Source organism: Phyllopteryx taeniolatus, chromosome 13 (assembly GCF_024500385.1).
Source record: "Phyllopteryx taeniolatus isolate TA_2022b chromosome 13, UOR_Ptae_1.2, whole genome shotgun sequence".
Classification (NCBI taxonomy): Eukaryota; Metazoa; Chordata; class Actinopteri; order Syngnathiformes; family Syngnathidae; genus Phyllopteryx; species Phyllopteryx taeniolatus.
In genome coordinates this window covers 3,344,854-3,365,474 of record NC_084514.1, presented here as the reverse complement: position 1 = coordinate 3,365,474, position 20,621 = coordinate 3,344,854, and the positions used below count along the sequence as shown (strand labels likewise).

Below are 20,621 nucleotides of genomic sequence, written 5' to 3'. Positions count from 1 at the left end.
CTATTTACATCGAGTACCACCTCAAAATATACTGTACATAGCTCTCCAAGTCCCACCATAACGACCAACAGTAGACAGTCTGTGTCTCGCCTTACAAGAAAAATAAGAAACTAATGAATAAAACAAGAAAAATAGAGTTCATCCCAAGTTTGCGAATAACCACAAAAGATGAAATCAGAGTAAGACAGAAAACAGAACCAACTTGAATTTCTGACCCAGTTCAGAATCATTTATAAGGTAGGCAGGTTTTCCGTTGAATCTGCAGAGCTGATGATTTCAGTGCAGCGAGACAAGAAGGAACACCTTTGGACTCGTTCAGAGATGGAAGGAAGTCCCCCCTTGAGTACTTTTTGCCATGTCTGCTCACAACAAAGATGTCCTTACTGTTACATTTTTAATATTCCACTTGGTGGCTTTCCTGTGTGGCAGTGTGTACACAAATGCATGAAATTCTATTTAAACAGCATTTATGCGGACTGCTTATTTTTCATGTTTATGAAAAACACTGCCATAAGTCAGTTATCGGACAAACTGCGCATACATAAATTGAAATTTTGAACACACTTCACTTTACAGATATTTCTCAAAGTGCTTCCATAAAAGCAAAACAGCAATGGATTATTCATGAAAATGAGCTCCATCTGCCAAAAGTCTTCTTGAGAATATACAGCGTGCAAACCTGGAGTGAATGTACAACATGTGCATGCCTATTATTAACGCTGCCATGAGGCCGCTGGAGCACTGACAGGAGTATTAGAAACGAATCTTTATGTCAGTCGGTGGACGGGAGCAAAGCAGAGCACCGCGGCGCACATGGAAGTTATTATCCAGCAGATACCGTATAGCTCAGAAGGTAAAAAGTCAAGATCACATTAGCAAAGGTCCCACCCACTATGCACAGAAATGCTATTAAGGGGACGTCTCTATGAATACGAAGCAGCCCTAAAAGGTTCATGTTGATGTTGGACCATAGCGAGAACGTGACAGATGTGTTTGGATACGAAAATGACGTGTGGCTGTGCAGCAAATGATGAGGCCAACTAAGGACAAAGGCTGTGATGTAAAGCAGAAGCATGTGATTAGAAACGTGTGACCGATGCTCGGAGAGGAGATCCGAAACAGCTGGAACAGACTGTTTTATCTTGATGCAGTGAGCCGTCGCGTATTCACGATTCCGCATTTGCTGATTGTTTTGGGGAACCTATCCTCTGATATTCTTGGTGCTGCAGTGAGTTGAAGAGCCTCATTTGGACAAAAGTAATCCCGTGGCACCATCTTGCTGTAGACAATTACAGCATATTTTTAGTTTGGCCGTCAATTGCTTTCAGATGTTCGCTAGTCACAGCAGGGCTCGGTCCATATCCCCCCGCGGATATGAGAGGAGATTTGCTCACATTGTGAATGTCACCAAAGGAAGATGCCTACAGGGGGTCCTCAGCGTACGACATTACCCCCGTCCGTACCTTTTGATTGTTTTATGTCTCGGGCCCGGAAGTGGATTTCATCCAAATATCTATTGTAATTCTGACTTTACTAGTGTATTCGCATAGATTAGTGTTAGACTACAGCACATGCCCACAAATGTGGGTTACGCTGCCACCGCTGGAATGGAACTCCGTCGTAAACCGAGGACCTGTATTGAAACAAGCGTTGCGCAAAATTCACACTGGATTTGTCCACAACCCGAAACAATAATGAATAGTTCAATATTTCAATACCTGTATACCACTGCTTCCTTCCCATACACTACAACAGGGGTGTCAAGCTCATTTTGATTACCGGCCACATATAGTTCGAGTTACCCTCAGAGGGCCGTTATGACTATGAAACTTACGATAGAATTTCCCTCATCATATTATCGTGCATGCACAATTGCCATTGCATTTCATTGCCATCATATATTTCTGACAACAAATTGAATTTGAAATCAGATGTTACGATCAAATATAAATGACATTGTTACGCTGCAAACGTAGGAACAGAACTCGTCATAAACCGAGAATTTCTGTATTGTATCCCGAGTGCACTTTGTGTCATTAAGCAGATGCAGGACGTATACCTCATAATCAGCGCCTCCATGAGGAAATCCATTTCATCCTGCTCAGAGCAGATTTCCGGAAGAGTCTGCGGAAGAGAAAGATTTTCAGGTGTGTGTCATTGAATGAAATGCATCGTATCCATGTGTCTCCTCTGCACGTGTGACCTTTCCGTGAGCAGGAACACCCCTGCTGAGTGGATTATGTGTAATGAACATCGCTCCCGCTGATGAGTTGTCATCGAGCGTTTCGGTGCACATTGTGAATGGTAGCTGACCTTTATAGCCACTCGCATGGGGCCATTATCGGCGTTCATCCCGAGGACCTGACCCTCGTACACCTCACCGAAGGCGCCGTGGCCGAGAGCTCTGCAAGCACAAAGTGTGAAAAATGAGCACAAGCAGGACCTTTAGAGACCGCAGGTGGGATTCCATGATGTGCTGTATAAAAAAAAATTACAAATTACATTTTGGCGCAGATCGGATAAAAGTGCAGACGAATGACAACTAAATAGTCATATTGAGGGCTTTGTCGTACTCTCAAACTCACCAAATATTGCAGGTGTGTGCATCCTGGCGCAGGTGTGACCTTATAACGCCCCCAAGAATTTTCTAAAAAGTCACTCATAGAAAGGCATAGAAGTGGACATCCTCGAAAACGAATTGGTCGGTGCGTGGTTCAGAATACCTGACATTTAGTTCCTTGTTAGAGAACAGTAAATCATGCAAAAAATACTGTAACGTGTGCATGCAAAAGTTGAGAGAAGGCCTGATTAAGCTCACCTGCAAAGGTTAGCATGCATTTCAGGGTCATCCTGAAATTTCAACCCAAAGCCGAATATCGCTAACCTTTCGTAAGTAGTACGTGAACACTTTTATTAAAACTACCTCTTAACTGTATACGTCAGCATGATGAATGTATGAAAAATGTATGGTGCCTACTGTGTAGCAGTGATTCCTAACCAGAGTTAAAAGATCATCAGGGGTGCTGCAGGTAATTATTCAAAATAAAAATTCTTTATTCATGATAAAGTTCTCATTTTTCCTCTATCTATGCCAGCGATCAGCGATATGATCATAAATCTGTCGGTTCCTAATTAATAATAATAATAATACAAAATGTTTGACCATAAAACACAGTGACAGACAGAACAATTCAATGCTTTTCCATTGCCTGTTACCATTTACACAACTTCAACTTCAAGCCATTTTATAGTTGAGTTACTAAACTTGGGATTGTTTTAAGGCACTCCAGAATCATTTGTAACGCCTGTTGGTCATCCTTCGCAAACCAGAAAGTAGCCTGTAATTTTTTTCCTCACTTTTTTTTTGTGGCTTTGTCTACTAGTTTTGCTTCCATGATTAAATTAGCGGTGCTAAAGCCTCACTAAAAGTCTTAAAAGACCTCTGTTTGGTGGACAAGTGTGCAGAGGAGCTGTACCTGAACAGTGTGATGTTTTTGCGCGGTACTTCCTTCAGCTCACTGAGCGTCGAGGCCTTCCCGGCAAAGCAGTAGTTGGGGTTGTAGTCCGTCATGATGGTAGAGGAGCGGATCTTACTCAGCTTGTACTCGGGGCTCTGCAGGCGGCCCCTCACTGCTTGTAGATCGTTTTTCCAGCGATGCCACACTAGGGACAATAACAGAGCGGAAGAACAATATTTGAAATGTGTTTACAGCCAGGAAAACCATCATTTCCCTTGTATTGATTTTGGATAAGGAAGCGATAACGCGAGCAACCCTTGAAAACATTCTAATGCAAATACAGTGAACCCCCATTTATCGCGAGGGCTACGTTCTAGACCCGCCTGCTATAGGTGAAAATCCACAACACAGAGAGGCCTTTTTTAAAAAAATAGATTTTTACACCTTCTACATTCATAAAACACATTTAAACTTATTAAAACACACTTTTTAAACATATTTTTAACGTATTTGACCCCCCCCCACAAAAAATTGCAAGCATAAAATGTAGAGGAAATACTGTACATATTGTAGTGTCTGTGTGTTAGATAAGTGCCTTTAAGAGGCGGGGCCTCGTGGGGTGGGGTGCGAGCATCTGGTCGTGAGCTGTGGTCGACAGCAGTCCTACGTGAGTGTGCTCATTGTATTTATGCATTTTACTGTTTTGTTGGCTTTTAATAAACAACTCTCCTTTCCCACATGCAAGCACATTACAGTAAATAAGTGCAGTGGTAAGAGTTGAATTCGTTCTGGGAACAAGCTTGTGGCTCAATCTACTCAAATGAAATCAATAGTCACCACTGAAATGAGACATGCCATTAATCCGTTTCAAACCCCCCAAAAACACCACCATTGTTCGGTATGTGCTTTTAACAAAGAAAAATGTAATAAAAGAGAATGTACTATAAAGGAATTTAACGAGCCTAATTATTGCATTTTGGGACAAGCTGAGTCAAAACGACAACATCTGTATTAATGAATGTGTGCCTCTAAGGGGCGTGGCCTTGTGAGTGACTATCGTGAACTGAGCTGGTTTGTCCTCGTGCGAGCGCCTTGGCATGAGTTTGAGTCTACTGCAGCTTTGTGTGTCTGTTTGTCCCACCACTGTATACTGCAAAAACCCGTAAAAAATAACCTGTATAAACTACAGATTCCCACCATGTAGCAGCGATTTCTGCAAAAGAAAGATAAGTTCCACAAAAAAAACTGCGGTATACTGTAGCTGGGGGAAACACTGTATTGCCACGTATTCCACGTTATATGTAAAGGGATGCATATGCGGGCGCTCCTCCTTTGCTACAAATCCTCGACTACACTCGTGACCTGGGACTCACCCGCCGCCGCCCCGATGCAGGTTGGTAGTCTGCCAGGGAGGGGGGCGTTGCGTGCAGGTAAGAGGTGCCGTCGAGCCACCGCCCGGTGCAGATGCGAGGGTCTCGAGGGAGCGGGATGAGGAGGGGAGGGTAGAGATGGCGGAAGGAAGGGGGTAGAGGAGGAGGAAGAGGATGTTGAGGAGGAGGTTGGGGATGAAGTGGAGGACATGGGGCAGGGGTCAGGGGTCAGACTACCTCCCTGCATAGGGGAGAGCTCAGGTGAAGAAACACCATTAACCCATGGAGCTTTGCTTTGCTTTGAAATTACACAAGTAGACAATAAACGTCATCCTTCTTGGTGTACGTTTAGTCACTGTCACACAATTACAAACTTTGCTGTTAGCAGTGGGCCAAGCTACCGTTGTGTGTATACTGTAAGTTGTACTTGATTTATAGTTATACATATACCTGGATCGAGATGACTTGAGTAGTATTACACAGCCTGGCCTTTGACTCCTCATGAATATGTATTGTTGTCACCATCTTATTTGAGTTTTCATATTACAGGAATATCATTATGTGACTCCTTTCTATGGTAAATATTAGCAGCGTCAGTCAAAATACAATACATTCACTGGCCACAACAATAGATGCACCTGATCCAATATAAAGTTGTGTCAAAAATGAAGCATTTACATAGATATACGATAATAATAAAGCACTACAATATACTAAAAGTGTTTCTAATGTTTTGCTTGCCTCCTCAAGACACATTAGAAGGACAAATCATCAGAAACCTTGCATAGTCTATCAGAAAATGAATAGCTACTCGAATAAAGGTGAATGCAGGCGATGTACAGTGGAACCTCCAAAGTCGAATGCCGCAAAACTGGCAAAATTTTGAACCAAAGTGTTTGGGGAAAATATGCCGAGGAAGTCAAACAAGCTTGGAGTGCAATTCATCATCATGTGTGCAATCTTGCAAATGTTCAGTTCAGTCAGCTGCAATAACCCCAACAAGTGTGGAGTGACCTGTCCAGGTCAGGAATGAGATCCTGCCCCAAGTGGAGGAGTTATAGTATCTTGGAATCTTGTTCACGAGTAAGGGAAGAATGGACCGCGCGATTGACCGGCGGGTCGCTGAAGCGTCTGCGGTGATGCGGACTCTGTATCGGTCTGTTGTGGTAAAAAAAAAGGAGCGTAGCCAAAAGGTGAGGCTCTCAATTTAGTGGTCAATCTACGTTCCTCCCTTCGCCTCTGGTCACTAGCTGTGGGTTGTGACTGAAAAAACAAGTTCGCGGATACAAGCGACCAAAATGAGTTTCCTCCGCAGGGTATCCGCGGTCTCCGTGCGAGATAGAGTGAGAAGCTCGGTCATCCGGGAGGGGCTCAGAGTTAAGAGTTGTTCCTCATCGCATTGACGGCAGCCAGATGAGGTGGCTCGGGCAACTAGTTAGGATGCCCCATGTACGCCTCCCTGGTGAGGTGATCCGGACACGTCCCACCGGGAGGAGGCCCTGGGGACGACCCAGAACACGGAGGGATTATGTCTCTGGCTTGGGAATGCCTCAGGAACCCCTCGGAAGAGCTGGACAAGAGAGTCTGGGCTTCCCTGCTTAAGATGTTGCCACCCTGACCCGACTTTGGATAAGCGGAAGAAAACGGATGGTTGGATGGATGGATGGATGGATGGATGGTAAACATCCATCCATTTTCTGAGCCGCTTATCCTCACAAGGGTCGCGGGAGTGCTGGAGCCCATCCCAGCTATCATGGGGCAGGAGACGGGGTACACCCTGAACTGGTTGCCAGCCAATCGCAGGGCACATAGAAAAACAAACAACCATTCGCACTCACATGCACACCTACGGGCAACGACGAGTCTTCAATTAACCTCGCATGCATGTGTTTGGGGTGTGCGAGGAAACCGGAGTGCCCGGAGAAAACCCACGCAGGGACGGGGAGAACATGCAAACGCCACACAGGCGGGGCCGGGGATTGAACCCGGGTCCTCAGAACTGTGAGGCTGACGCTCTAACCAGTCGGATTGTAAATATTTTGTCTTTAATTTTGACCTGATCGTGGAACAGATTTTGTTCAACCTCAAAAGTTCCACTGTGTTTATAATCACATGATGGTTGCTTTTCTAGTTTGTTTATTTGCAGTTCTCACCCCCAGAGACTTTAACCATTCATGGCATCAACTGTGCATATTAGATTACAGAATAATTGTTTTTCAAACTAAAAAAATGGCAAACAGAGGTGGAATGTGTCATGTGTTTGTGTCGTGTGTGCGTGTGTGCGTGAGTGTATTTTTTCTGCTTGGGTTCTGCCAAATTCTCCATGGATGATGATTAAATAGCGGGTGTCAGAGGAGTCATCTATTGCGGTGCCTGCTTTGTCAGTGCACGACTTTCAGATGCCGGTCAAACAAAGAAAACCTCACTTATGACTCCCAGCTGTACTCCAAACAAAGACAGGTTATATGGTGCCGTGGAGATTCGATTTAAGCAGTGGTCGTTTAAAAGGTGCACAAAATGATAACAGTGGAATCCCTCACGGTCGTTTGCAGCTTCATGCAGTACATGTGCGGAATATGAACTACAAAAGTGGTAAATATAATCTGGCGGTCAATATATAAATTAAGAGCATATCAGTGTACTTTAATAATAATAATAATAATAATACCTCATTATAAGTCTTAGCAAGAGCATTATCTTAGAGCATGTGGGATTCTAAAGCATCACAAGTGGCTTTTTGCAAATGGTTCTGATCGACACCTATTCGAAAACATCAATGACATGTAATCCAGAAACTGACAAATTGTAAAAAAAAAAGACAAAAATCATTGTTTTTCCTTCCTCTTTTGTGAATAACGATCAGCGCCACTTCATAAACTCGGAAGCTCTCTCTCTCTCTCTCTCTCTCTCTCTCTCTCTCTCTCTCTCTCTCTCTCTATATATATATGCCAAACTTTTGTTGTTGTTTGTAGACTGCTCAGTGTGTGCTGCTTTCAAAATGGAATGAAAAAGTGGTCGTTACCTAAATGGACTCAACTTCCCAGTACGGTTTTGTTTTTAACATGTACATAGTGTAACAGTCCGTGAACAAAGACCATTAGCATTTCCACATTGTAACGCAAGGCCCTCTTTCTAAAGACACCTTTTCCTCTCATGATTTGTGGAGGAGATCTGCTTGAACAACCATTTGCTCAAGGGCGTGTTTGTGCCCACGGATGTGTGCAGACACCTCACAGCCGATGAAAGCTGGCGAACACCGTGTCGGCACAAAACTGCACGAGTCTCTTACTGAGGATGACTCCGGCGCAGATCAACACCACGCCGCTGACGACGGTGGAGACGACCACGGCCAGGACCAGCGTGGTCGACATCTGGACCGGAGGAGGCGGGACTGGAGGAGCTGCAAGAAGAAGAAGATGGAAATGTCAAGGCGATATCCCAACAGTGTTGGGAGTAACACATTTTAAAAGTAAAGACATTTGGTGATACAGTTGGACATTGACACGTGTGAGTCATAATGAATTTTATTGCATCTTTATTGCATCTTTTCATCAATCATGGTCGTGATGTCACTCTACTTAGGTACATGTTCAGCACGTAATACCTGCTAAATGAATGCTACATATTGTTATTTGTTCTTGTTTTTAGTTTACGCTGGGGCAGCATCGTGAGATAGTGGTTTGCATGTCTGCCTCATATATGACAGGTTTCCGGTTTGAATCTCAGCTCAGGCAATTTCTCCCTGTGCTTGCGGGGGTTTTCTCTGGGTACTCAGGCTTCCTCCCACATGACAAAAACATGCATGCATGTTCACTTAAGACTGAATTGTCCAAGGTGTGAATGGTGGTTCACATATTCTCTGCAATTGTCAATTTAAAACCACCTCTCGCCCAAATTCAGCTGTGATAGATTCGACCCTGAGCTCAGGCCTCTCCAATGAACCTAACATGCTTGTTTTTTGAAAGGTGGGAAGAAGCCGTAGGACCTGGAGTAAACCCACGCAAGCACGGGGAGAATATGCAAACGCCACACAAAAAATCTGCAGCTGACATTCGATGCCCTCAAAATATTGAAGAGATGAAAATACTGTACATCTGGAACAAGGCCATGGTAAAGCATATCAGGAGGGCTGAAAGAAACATGTAAACAAATTTAGCAACTGACTCTTTATCCAAGTCTGTATACTGCTTCCCTCCAATGACATTTGACCAAGACAGAGTGATTGAGAAAACTGAATTAATGACTTGAATTAAGATTTAAGCCTTCTTCTCTACCACCAAAATGTCTTCCACAACTCGTAGATTGAAATTTAGAAATTTAGACGAGTCAGTCTTGAAATCTTTTTAGTACATTACTATTTATTACTACTATTTCGATTTATCCTCCTCACCCACCGGTTCTGGATTCATTTAGATTTAGAAAACGTCAACATTTATCTGGCAGTGCAACCCCAAAGACAAGTTTTTAGAAAAAGTACCCATCCTTTAGAAACATTATGAAAAGGTCTATAGTCATGTATAATCTTGTTTTGCCATCTGTAAGCCAAGGTCATCACTGTATTAAATGAAAGTCACTCGAAAGTATTGCAGAAGGAGAAGTATTACAATTCAGAGAGAGTAATACTGTATACGGTCACCAATACTTGAAGGTATTTCCTCACCTACTGTATCAACGCACGTGACGTTGTCGCTGGCCAAAATCTCGTCGTCGTGGCACAGGCAGAGGATGAGGTGTGTGTCTTCATCCTGCTTGCAGCTCTGGGACTGACAGTGGCTGCAGTTCAGCTGCACTTTGATTTCACACTCGCCATGACTCTCCATGGCTTGAAGAAACACGTAAAACCAATTCATATTAGCTGTGTGCGTTCAGGGAGCTGAGACAGTTGCTAAAGAACTACAGTCAACACTGATGTTTTTAATTAGCATACTTTTTTTTTTTAATTATCTACAGCCGGGGTGAGCAAACCTCTGTGCTTAAGGGCCATGTTTGAGTTCTAAAATGGGCAGATGGGCCAGGTTTTTGAAAGATAGGGTAAAAAAAAAAAAAAAAAGTTAAAATATGTAAAAGAGTTTATTTTAATAATAAAATATGAATTCATTTTCATATTTTAATATTTATAATCTTTATTTACAGTTATCAAAATATTAAGTGTGATTTTTTTCATTTTACTATTTCTTATATTATTTACTATAAATATATCTATCAATTATTTAATTTATTATTTTTTTTAAACAATTTGTAAAAAAAATAAATAAAAATCATTCACAATAAATGCATTAATTTAATGAGATAAATGAATTTTAAATAACAAACACATCTTAGGAAGACAAACAAACAGTGAAGAACGGAACTGGCCTTATAGGTTTGCCCATCCCTGATCCAAGAGTATTGGAACAGTGAAGACAAATATTCCTTTAGTTTTGCATTATGCTGAAAACATTTATGTTTGGGATCAAAAGATGAAAATTATTTCTACAAGAACATTACTGTTTTGATTTCAGGTATTTACCTGTGGATCTGATACTCAGCTTCGAAGAGCAAAGCATTATTCAGAACAAAAATGTACATGTCGAGAATGTGAGTATGAAAGGTTGTTTGTTTATTTATTCTGGTCAATAACTTTAAGAGCGAAATCAATGCACGCCCTGAATGTAAACAGCCTCTGCCATTTGGACTGTAGATTTTGGTCCCTACATATTCTGGACATAGAAGACAGACAGATGGTTTAAAAGAGCTTGAGAAATGTTAATGTAGAGAAACCATCTCTAAACAGAGCAGGGGGGCTTACGACATATACGCCTATACCCCACCTACAATCCTGTCCATAAATCCCTTCCAAAGACATTAATAATTTATCCTCAAACTAATAACAAACAAACACACACACAAACGCAGACACTTTGGGCCTTCGGGTGCTCTTACAAACGTATGGAACATTAACAGGGGTGAGTCCACCCAAACGCCTGTCGTTAGCTGGCAGAGGCCTCTCCAGTGTATCTTAACGACTGTCATTTGGCATCCCAAAAGAGTCGTACTATTCATAGATGGGGTGTGCCTCTATACTTGGGCAATGAATAGTTGGGCTTCCACACAAACACACAAAGCTGTTCTATCTACCCTATGGGTATAAACTAAAAAAGCGCCCTCGGATAAGAGGCGAAATGTCTTCTCAGACAACCAGAATAGTCCAGTTGTGACCGAATCAATGCACTGAGAAAACAAGAACACGGATGGATGAGAATATTCACAGGCATGAATAAGACTACAGTAATCACATGTGAGTACAAAAAAATGATCAACAAAATATGACCTGTGTATATTGTGTAATGTAATTGTTTTCCCCTCATTGGAAATTATGAAAAAAGCACCAATACTGTATGTTCTATCCACAAAAACAGATAACAATAATCGAAACAGCAAAACTATTACGTCTGTAAAGCCACAGTATTGGTACATATTTGGTTGTGGCGGTGGGTGTACCTCAAACTTAAATCATAACATAAAAAACTTTAACTATTGAATATGTTTGAAGCAGATGAAATTGACATTAATTGTTTAGTTTTGCCCGAGGTCGTACTCCTAATGCCTTTCATGTGCCGTGGACTCTTAACTTGTAGATTAAGCATTGTAGCAAGGACAAGTAGCTGCATGATGTCGTGAATTAGTCATGTGCCAGCCATTAGATAATCACAGTCAGATGGCGAGTTGTCTCATGGAGACAAAAACAAAGCTGTGGTACACAAGCAAATGTGAGCATGTCAGACATTTTAACACAAACGAATAACAGAATACATCTCTTCTGTGGAATGCTGAGATGGAGATCAGGATTTCATATTTTCGCTTGACGGGCCAGTGTCTGGACGCCATGGTGGAAGACTGGTTAGCACATCTGCCTCACAGTTCTGAGGACCGGGGTTCAAATCCCGGCCCCGCCTGTGTGGAGTTTGCATGTTCTCCCCGTGCCAGCGTGGGTTTTCTCCAGGCACTCCGGTTTCCTCCCACGTCCCAAAAACATGCACGGTAGGTTAACTGAAGACTCTAAATTGCCTGTAGGTGCGACCTGTGAGTGCAAATGGTTGTTTGTTTATATGTGCCCTGCGATTGGCTGGTGACCAGTTCAGGGTGTACCCCGCCTCTCGCCCGAAGATAGGGAGATATATATATATATATCTCATGGGGCCCTAAAAATGGAACATGGCCCTCAAATAGCCCCCACGTGTTACTTTGGACACCAGTGCCCTAAACAGATGCATAGCACAACATAGAAGCGCAGCATCAATCATTCATTTGCATTTCAAAAGGAAGGCAAATTCCTTTGATGACAACAATGTCCAAATTCTGGACAGAATGGACAAGATGTCATCAACCCTTCAATCATCTATCTTTCTGTACGATCTAGCACACCTTCACACTGCTATGATGCATTCAAACTCACCTGCCAGAGGCTGCAGGTAAATCTCGCCGTTTGGATTGATGAAGGAGATCCCATCACGACCATCGGCTTTCATGTCATCCGTCAGCGCAGCATCGCCGCCTGTCACAGAATTGATGCACAAGGATGGTTTAAAACCTCCTCTCGTCGGAACAAAATCTAGGGAGACACAAGCCCTTTTCAATTTGTTCATTTGTTTCCCCCGAATCGCAATTGAGACATTTTGGACAAGTCTATGCTTTCCACTTTGTGGGAAAGGCACTTTTCTAACCAGTAGGGCAGTGTTTCCAAACCTAAACTTGGCAAAAGGCACGTACTGTGTTTTACATAAGAAAAATCTTATGGCACACCACCAAATACAAATGTCACAAAAAGTACTGTTTATACCCTGATCTCATCTTAATTTACGTCCGCATTTTCTTCCTCAGTGTGGAATATTGGCCCGTTTTAGTTGAACACAAAGCTACTATGTGTGGCAGCACCTCGAATACAAAGGTTCATTGGACCTTGATGTTCTGTCCGTCACTGTACGTCACTGGCGTAGATCGTTGAACAAAGGTTTTTCATTACTTGCTTCAGGTGTAATGGTCAGGTGTCCCAATACGTTTGTACATACAGTAAAATTTTCACAACAGTTATATTTCTGTCTCGGTCTTTGAAAGCAATAAGTAAGTAATAACTGAATTTTTTTTTGTTTGTTTTGGTTTGTTTTTTTTTACCTCTGTAGCCAGCTCCGCCTCCTCCGGCCGTGCAGGCGCCACCTCCGCCTCCGAACCCCCCGTTGGTGGACCAGCCCAGTTTGGACTTTGACAAAAGGCACGCTGCACCCCCGTCGGCACCTTCTGCCAGGGACTTGCCGGCCACCAGGTGAGCCGTAGGAGCATCTTTCCAGCCTCCACCTCCACCTGGGAGGACACCAACATAACACACAAAGAATGTAACTTATTAGTTATGCTAGTAATGTTATTTACAGGCTGACGGCAGAACCGCAAGGGCACTGTAAGAGTTTGGTCTAAAGATACAGAGGCGGCACTTTATTTTCTAGAAGTGGTTGACTTCTTTTTATACTTATATGACAGTTAAGAATGTTTTAAAGTGAAATGCATGAATTGCAACTTTCTTTCCTCTTTACGCATAGTCCCTGTCTTCAAATTGAAAGTATACAACGCATTCTATTGTTTTATGTTTTACTATTGTCTGCTAAAGCTTCTTTTTACACTGTGATAAAAAGTACTGTAATCAAATTGAAATGTTACTGTTAAAGGTTTTATGATAGTAAAGGCTGTCCACTAGAACGCATCACTTCCATTTCCCCTATATTCTGTCCTGGGAAAATTATAATCTGGCACAAATTGTTGGTCTGGAAAGGATTGTGTTCAACCTTAGAGGTTAGTACCTTACAAGAGTTTGTGAACATTCCCGTCTCAGAGTCTCCAGAGGTCTCCAATACCACCATTACATGCAAGTTGCTCATCACTTTTATTTATTATATAATTTGTTTCAATCAACAAAGTTGCGAAATTGGCAACACCTACTAGCCGCTCACTCTGTCTGTCGCAAAGCCCTAGCGCTGCCCTGGAAAGTCCTGGTAACAAAAGCCGCATTCTGCATTTAATTGAGACATAAACACACCCCCAAAAACCAAGTGATGCCCAACCAGAGTCTTAGTAGTAGTATTTGTCATTCTTTAACCTAAGTATACAGAGTGTCCATCTAGTCTCTTTGCAAATGTTGAACTATTAAATGAGGCAAGAAAAACTTCAACATCTGCTTCTCATTTTGCCATAATTTCCACAGATCTGTCTATGCATTTGCTGTTGTAATAAATGTGTTGAATTGTAACTCTATATTTTATAGTTTGACAGGAAAATGTCAGCTAACTTGAACTGTTTAAATTTGCGGGAAAATTGCCCAGTAGATCTTTAAATTGAAGGTACTATTGAACCTTTTTTGCTGAATATTTGGCGCCAGCGCTGCTCGTGAGCCCCTTATTGGTGCTCTATTGAGAACATTAAGAAAGTTAAACTGGCTCCAGAGGCATTCATTGAGACATAGCACTAGAACTGAGAGCTGTGTGTGACAAAATTGATGTTTCTTGCAACTGCATTCAATTACGTTTGCAGACAAAACCTATTTTTCATTCTCATGTAATTAAGACAATCATATGGCGCCAGTAGATAATGGGATCCTCCACAGAGGATACACAGATTAAAATGTAACTGATGCGGGAATGTGTGCACTATGCAATCCACCACAATATATGAAAGCCATACACATGAAGTTCTTTTTGCCAGAACTTCCTTGCTGTGAGAAAACAGGCCTGACCGCGACACAACAAGCTCTGCATACATTAGTTTTGCGAGATACAAGCTGTTGTTCAGCTGTATGGTGGCAGTGAGCTCCACTCAACCCACTTCACAACAAGCAGCAGTTTGGCAGATAGTGTACAATTCAGAAAAAAAAGAGGCTTCAAGCTGTTTGTTGCCACTCCCAAATGAAGCGTACTGTCAAAGTAACAAAAATAATTATCCTTATTTTGTTGAAAAACAATTTTAAAACAACATTGTGTGCTTAAATTTCAAAACAATCACACAACTATGCTTTAAGGTCTGTTAGCTCACTGCTAACACATAATGGGAAATGCAATAGATGGGCTAATGAACAGCATTAAAAAAAAATGCTGAAAAAAATGCTGAAAAAAAGAAAAAAAAGAATATATATATATATTTATAAATTTCATTAATATTATAAATAATTATATATTATAAATCATTATAACATATAATATAAATATTTCTTATCCTTTGCGGAGAACGGCCAATATTACTGCTGCTTACTGAGGAGCTGAGACTGTTTCCACGTACAGTACTGTATATCCATATGTTTGTATTATACTGCCTCCAGTATAGATTTGATTTGAGATTTGAGTGTTTTGAGTTACGAGCGTACAGAGCGAATTAAACTCGTATCTCAAGGCACCGATGTATGAGGAACTGATCCTGTAAATAATCCACCCCAAAGATAAACGTGTCCTAGGTAGTCAGACAGGCCGGGACAAAACAAACAAACAAACAAACAAACAAACAAACAAAAAGACACCCAAAAACTTAAAAATGCCAAAACAACTAGATGTTGGAGAGATGCCAGTTTGCTGGCTGGCCATTGTTGAGATGCCCTGGAACAAGGCATCGTCTCAACTACCCCAGTTCAAGCGGTGCAGCACTCTTTGCACACCTCTTTCAATTTGAATTTCTCCGGTTCTACATTCAGCGTGCAATACTAATTCAGCTAAGTGTGAATTGAGTTTCCCATTGAGTGACTATAATACCGTAGGTATAATAAATCTAGAAGAAGAAAAAAAAAAAAAAAACTCATGTTGTTTCTGGCAGTACGGTAGGTGTAAATTGTGATTGGTGCAGGGCAGACACATTGTTCAGGGAAATGGAAACACATGGTACCAATAAGTCCAAGTCAGTACATCGATGTAAAACAAAATTGGGTCTAATTTGAGGACCTTTGTTGAACTAATTTTCCACTTCCATTAGCATCTGACCCAAAACTAACAAAGAGGCAAAACTGAAAAATTGTGTGAATGATGGTGTGGTTTCTTGTTAAAATATTGAGACTACAAATTTGCTGCTCGGTTTTGATTGACACAATCAGAGAGGTATTCAATCAGCCACGAGTTGATTATTTTTTCTAATCAGGATACATGGAAAGTTATTTGGCCTCCTCTCTCCTTGGACAAACGTGCTACAGACTGAGTGTCATTCTTTTCGTACTGTCATCCACTGGCTGTATGTGTTGGAATACAAGCGTTTATTTTTGCCACAAGAATCAAATATAACATACACTCAAAATCCCGCAATATGGCAAAGTAATTTATACTTAAGTGTGTGTACATTGTTTGTTGTCCTTATTATGTAAAATGTCAGTAAAACCACACATTTGAAGCCAGCTGTGCATAAAACGCAGCCTCAGTGAAAAGCAGATTTGATTTACATTGATTGCACGGGTAAGCAGGACGAAATACATGATGGTTAAAGTGATTCAAGCTAACATTTCAGAACCCGGTCAGAATGAATGCAGTTAAATGAGAAGATTTGGGGTTTTCTTTTGTTTCACATCCATACCTGCAGCGCCAGTTTGACCGTTGGTGCTGGGCGCTGTGGTGCTGTTCTCAAACTGCTCCAGTGGTATCTGATCCAAACTGGACTCTGGGTCTTCCATGTAGGCATTTCCTCCTCCGCCGGCCGCAATCAGCAAGGGAACCAGCTCGTCGCCCTGCATCTGATAAGACAGCATCACCCAAATGATTTGGCATTTTTGGCTATTTACGTGTGACGTGCTGCGCCCACAGTTTTCGATAACCTGAAAATTAACTATTTCAGCAAATATAGTAATTTGATACTGCCAAAAAGGTATTAATTTAACATGATTTTTGCTGAGTTGAGTTTTGAGGGGTTATCTTCAGTAAATTTTCACGGCGATGTGATTCCAAAAGAAATAATGATAAGGATAATAATTATTATTATTAGGGAATCTTATTGTGAAAATGTGTGAATTTTAGGAAAGTTATTAATAGTTTAATGTGTGTCCTGAATGAGCTGAACAGTTTTAAGTTGGCATCGATTGAATTGGTTGAGAAATGTGGAAGGAGGAGGTATTATATTATATTGGGAATGTTGATGTCTGTTGATGTTGATGATGACTTTTTTGTTGAATCTATCATCCATCGAGTATCTTTTTTTATGTGGAAAATGTGGACATGTTTGAAAACTAGGAAATGTAAAAAAAAAAAAGTTGGAATGGTTTGTCGGTCACCTTCCCCACAGCAATTGAGATGTCATTCAAGCTGATCATGACAATTCCTCTTGCACTCTTTTTCAGTAAGCCTATTGAAATATTCCTGCAAATGAGGCTGCACATGGCGTTACCTTAAAGACGAAGGTAGCTCCTCCCCCTCCGCCTCCCCCTCCGGACCACTCTGTGTCAGCCTCTCCTCTGGTGTCGATCACAGATGACTCCCCCAGGCAGATCTTCTGGGTTTGTAAATTTCTCTGCATAAAAAGATAAGAAGAGGAATCAAAACTGTGAATCCAGTATTTGAATCCAGGTCCCCCTCTTGTCTTTTTACACTCAAAGATATTCATTCAGCTGGTCGCCACGCTCACCCCCGGGCATGCGTCCTCTCCTTGATGGCCCACTAAGATGTAAAGTAATTCCCCTTTCTCCAGAGGAAAAACAGCCGATATGAAGATGCCGTGGTTGCGCTTGTTGTGGTTTTTGGCCCCTTTCCCTCCTGCGGCTCCATAAGCCGAAATCCTGAATGAAGGAACGATTCAGACACTTAATGTCTGTGGTGGAAGGTAATGTAGTAGAATGGTGCCCTGATATACAAGTTTGATTTGTTCTGTGACCATGCTCGTTACTCAAAACTGAAATGAATGGAAATGCTATTATCCCCCAAAAAACAACAAACATATTATACTGTTTTTAAGCAAGGAAAATAGTGCTCTATACTATTTTACTTTATAAAAACATACAGTAAAGACATTAAATAGAATATAAATAAATGAAACCATTTTTGCAACATTTTTTTGCTTCGATTCAATGGACACTGTGGTGCTCCTTCTAGTGTGTGCACCTTGACCACCTGGGGCCGGTATAACATGACTCTACATGGCAACAGTCTCAGCTCCTGAGTGACCACACTCATATTTGTCATTCTTCGCAGAGGATAAAGAATATGTGCCTGTGAGTATCGTTGTTTGCTTTATTTGCATGTGTTACGACTGGTTGTGTTCGGCTGTCCCTTGCCATCGTTGTGTATGGGGCTTTAACGCTGCGATACGACATTGATGCTATTCATTAGCCCATCTATAGTGTTTCCCATTGTGCTTGCATTAAGCTAATTGACTGCAAAACATTTAGTAAAATGAATACCTCTCTTGCAGTGATGATAAAAACCTTTGGAGATGCAGAATTTCATTAGACTGTACAAGTGTACTTAATGTTGTGTTGTATGGTGTGTCTATATACTGTTTTTGTCATGACAAAAACAGTATATAGACAAAAAAATAAGCGATGAACTGTTGAACACACTACCCGTATAAAAACTTCCATCCATCCATCCATTTTCTGAGCCGCTTCTCCTCACTAGGGTCGTGGGCGTGCTGGAGCCTATCCCAGCTGTCATCGGGCAGGAGGCGGGGTACACCCTGAACTGGTTGCCAGCCAATCGCAGGGCACATACATACAAACAACCATCCGCACTCACATTCACACCTACGGGCAATTTAGAGTCTCCAATTCATGCATGTTTTTGGGATGTGGGAGGAAACCGGAGTGCCCGGAGAAAACCCACGCAGGCACGGGGAGAACATGCAAACTCCACACAGGCGGGGCCGGGGATTGAACCCGGGTCCTCAGAACTGTGAGGCTGACGCTCTAACCAGTCGGCCACCGTGCCCGTATAAAAACATTTTATTTCAAAACTAATAATCACAACTCATTTGCGCTCTACTTGGTTCTCCATTTGTAAAATGTAAGAACATCTCACATCTTGTGTGGAGTTGTGGTTATTGTGTAAACACGATCCAGTCTGCCCAAACAGAAGTTCATGTCATTATAGTATGTACTCTGGTGCCTTTATTAGCACCATAATTTGTGGTGAGCTCACATCTGAGATGCACATGGAGCGACATGATAAGCGTGTCAGAGCTCTCAGAATTGCATGTTCGTAACAGGGTCTTATTTTCTGTGCATGCATGTCCATGTTGCAATACAAATCCTGTTATTAGAATCCAAACCAAGGCACCCATTTTACATGAGAAACATCTCATGGCACAACACCAAACAAAAAGTCACAAAAAGTAAAAATGCTGAAATAATGATGATCTTGTCTCTATTTACTCACAATTTGACTTAGAACACAAACCTGATATACTCGTAAGAAGCGATGACTTATTCTTTTGTATCAATGGCAATAGGAAGATTGTACACGTTTATTGTACTTTCTGCCATCTGCGGTACCAACAAGGATTTCTCAATGGACATGTGACATGAGCCATGCCGCCCTGGTTGGGAATAAATCACTGTGACTTACAGGTATCTGTTGGTGGCAGGGACCCTCCACATTTGCACCCCCTTCAAAGGTCCTTCCTTCCCCACGGTCACGCTGACATTTTTGTTCCTGTAGGTGCTGTCACACTGGGCCTGGGTCGGCCCGTAAGGACCGCTGGCGCCGCACGAGTTGAAAAACCACATCATCAGAGACATTTCTAGAAGACGTTGGGGAGGACAGACAAGAAAGTTCTGCTCTGTGGTTTTAAAATTCCAAGACGCATGTGGAATATGAATGCTAATGCAGAATGGATTAACAGAACAGTTCCTTTGGAGGCTTCATGCATCAAGAGACACGGCAGCTAAACAATCCATTACACGCTAATAAGATTTTTCATTCATAATGGATTAGAAATGACACGCTTTGGAAAATCACCTGAAAATGAAGGCTCAGCGAGGGGGCTAAAGAAATCCCTCAGGTCAGCCATCGGCATGAGTGAGCTGAGATCTGAGATGAGACGGGAAGGAAAGGTGGCGTTAAGTGAAGAATGACATTAAACATTAAATTGATTGACTCTGCCCTTGAACCCGCAGAGGGTCAAAATATTAGAAATAGCTCTTTATAAAATCCAAACTGAATGGAAACTGACTGAAGAGTGGTTGCATGGGAGTGTTCACCATCAAAATTACAATCCCATAAAGCAGGGGTTCTCGAACTGTGCCATAACTTGCGGGGTCTACAAAATAATTTGCAATAAATTATTATGTCGTATCATTTAAAAATAGTGCATACCTACATACATTTGGGTATCTGTGCATCAATAAAAAAAAAAATAATTAAAAAAAACCACACTAAACCAATTATTCCACTCGACCTTCACTTTGGTACAACAGCAATCAACTTCTTAAACAGCTAACCTACAATTCCATTGCAACATGCTGCCAATTTTTTTGTCTTGAGTTTGTTGTCACATTTCTGTCGGGCCAATTATATATTACTCGTGCACTCGCTGTAGTAGTGTCGCCACGCTGCACTATTTGCATATCTGTTGTTGACCAATACTGGCCACTCATGCCAGAGGAGCATCTGCCCCACTTGCACACTGACTGAGGAGTATCTGCAACATTTGCACAATCAACATTGTCCCAGATTATCGCGCGACTCGTCACTTTAAACCGCATACACTCCTTGAAGTCTCGGCGCCCTTTGCACAATGGTCATTGCACCGGACTATTGCAATATTAGTCATTCGAACTGCTCTAAGTGTTAGAGGACTCTGCATCTTTTTGCACAAT

The 20,621-nt window shown here is 41.8% G+C and overlaps 1 protein-coding gene across 2 annotated transcripts in view; it reads right to left on the bottom strand.

Moving 5' to 3' along the window:
- The window catches only part of ltk (leukocyte receptor tyrosine kinase), a 67,658-nt gene that overhangs the window by 7,078 nt on the left and 39,959 nt on the right, over nucleotides 1-20,621 (bottom strand). The window contains exons 11-22 of one of the 2 annotated variants that reach the window (XM_061794815.1): nucleotides 19,762-19,833; nucleotides 19,369-19,543; nucleotides 17,435-17,585; nucleotides 17,198-17,320; nucleotides 16,394-16,550; nucleotides 12,980-13,165; nucleotides 12,264-12,362; nucleotides 9,489-9,650; nucleotides 8,118-8,228; nucleotides 3,477-3,663; nucleotides 2,314-2,404; nucleotides 2,060-2,124 (exon numbers count right to left, since the gene is read on the bottom strand). In XM_061794815.1, coding sequence (XP_061650799.1) covers nucleotides 2,060-2,124; nucleotides 2,314-2,404; nucleotides 3,477-3,663; nucleotides 8,118-8,228; nucleotides 9,489-9,650; nucleotides 12,264-12,362; nucleotides 12,980-13,165; nucleotides 16,394-16,550; nucleotides 17,198-17,320; nucleotides 17,435-17,585; nucleotides 19,369-19,543; nucleotides 19,762-19,833 — 1,579 coding nt within the window. The remainder of the gene's footprint in view (nucleotides 1-2,059; nucleotides 2,125-2,313; nucleotides 2,405-3,476; nucleotides 3,664-8,117; nucleotides 8,229-9,488; nucleotides 9,651-12,263; nucleotides 12,363-12,979; nucleotides 13,166-16,393; nucleotides 16,551-17,197; nucleotides 17,321-17,434; nucleotides 17,586-19,368; nucleotides 19,544-19,761; nucleotides 19,834-20,621) is intronic. The other variant, XM_061794816.1, reaches the window with a different exon arrangement.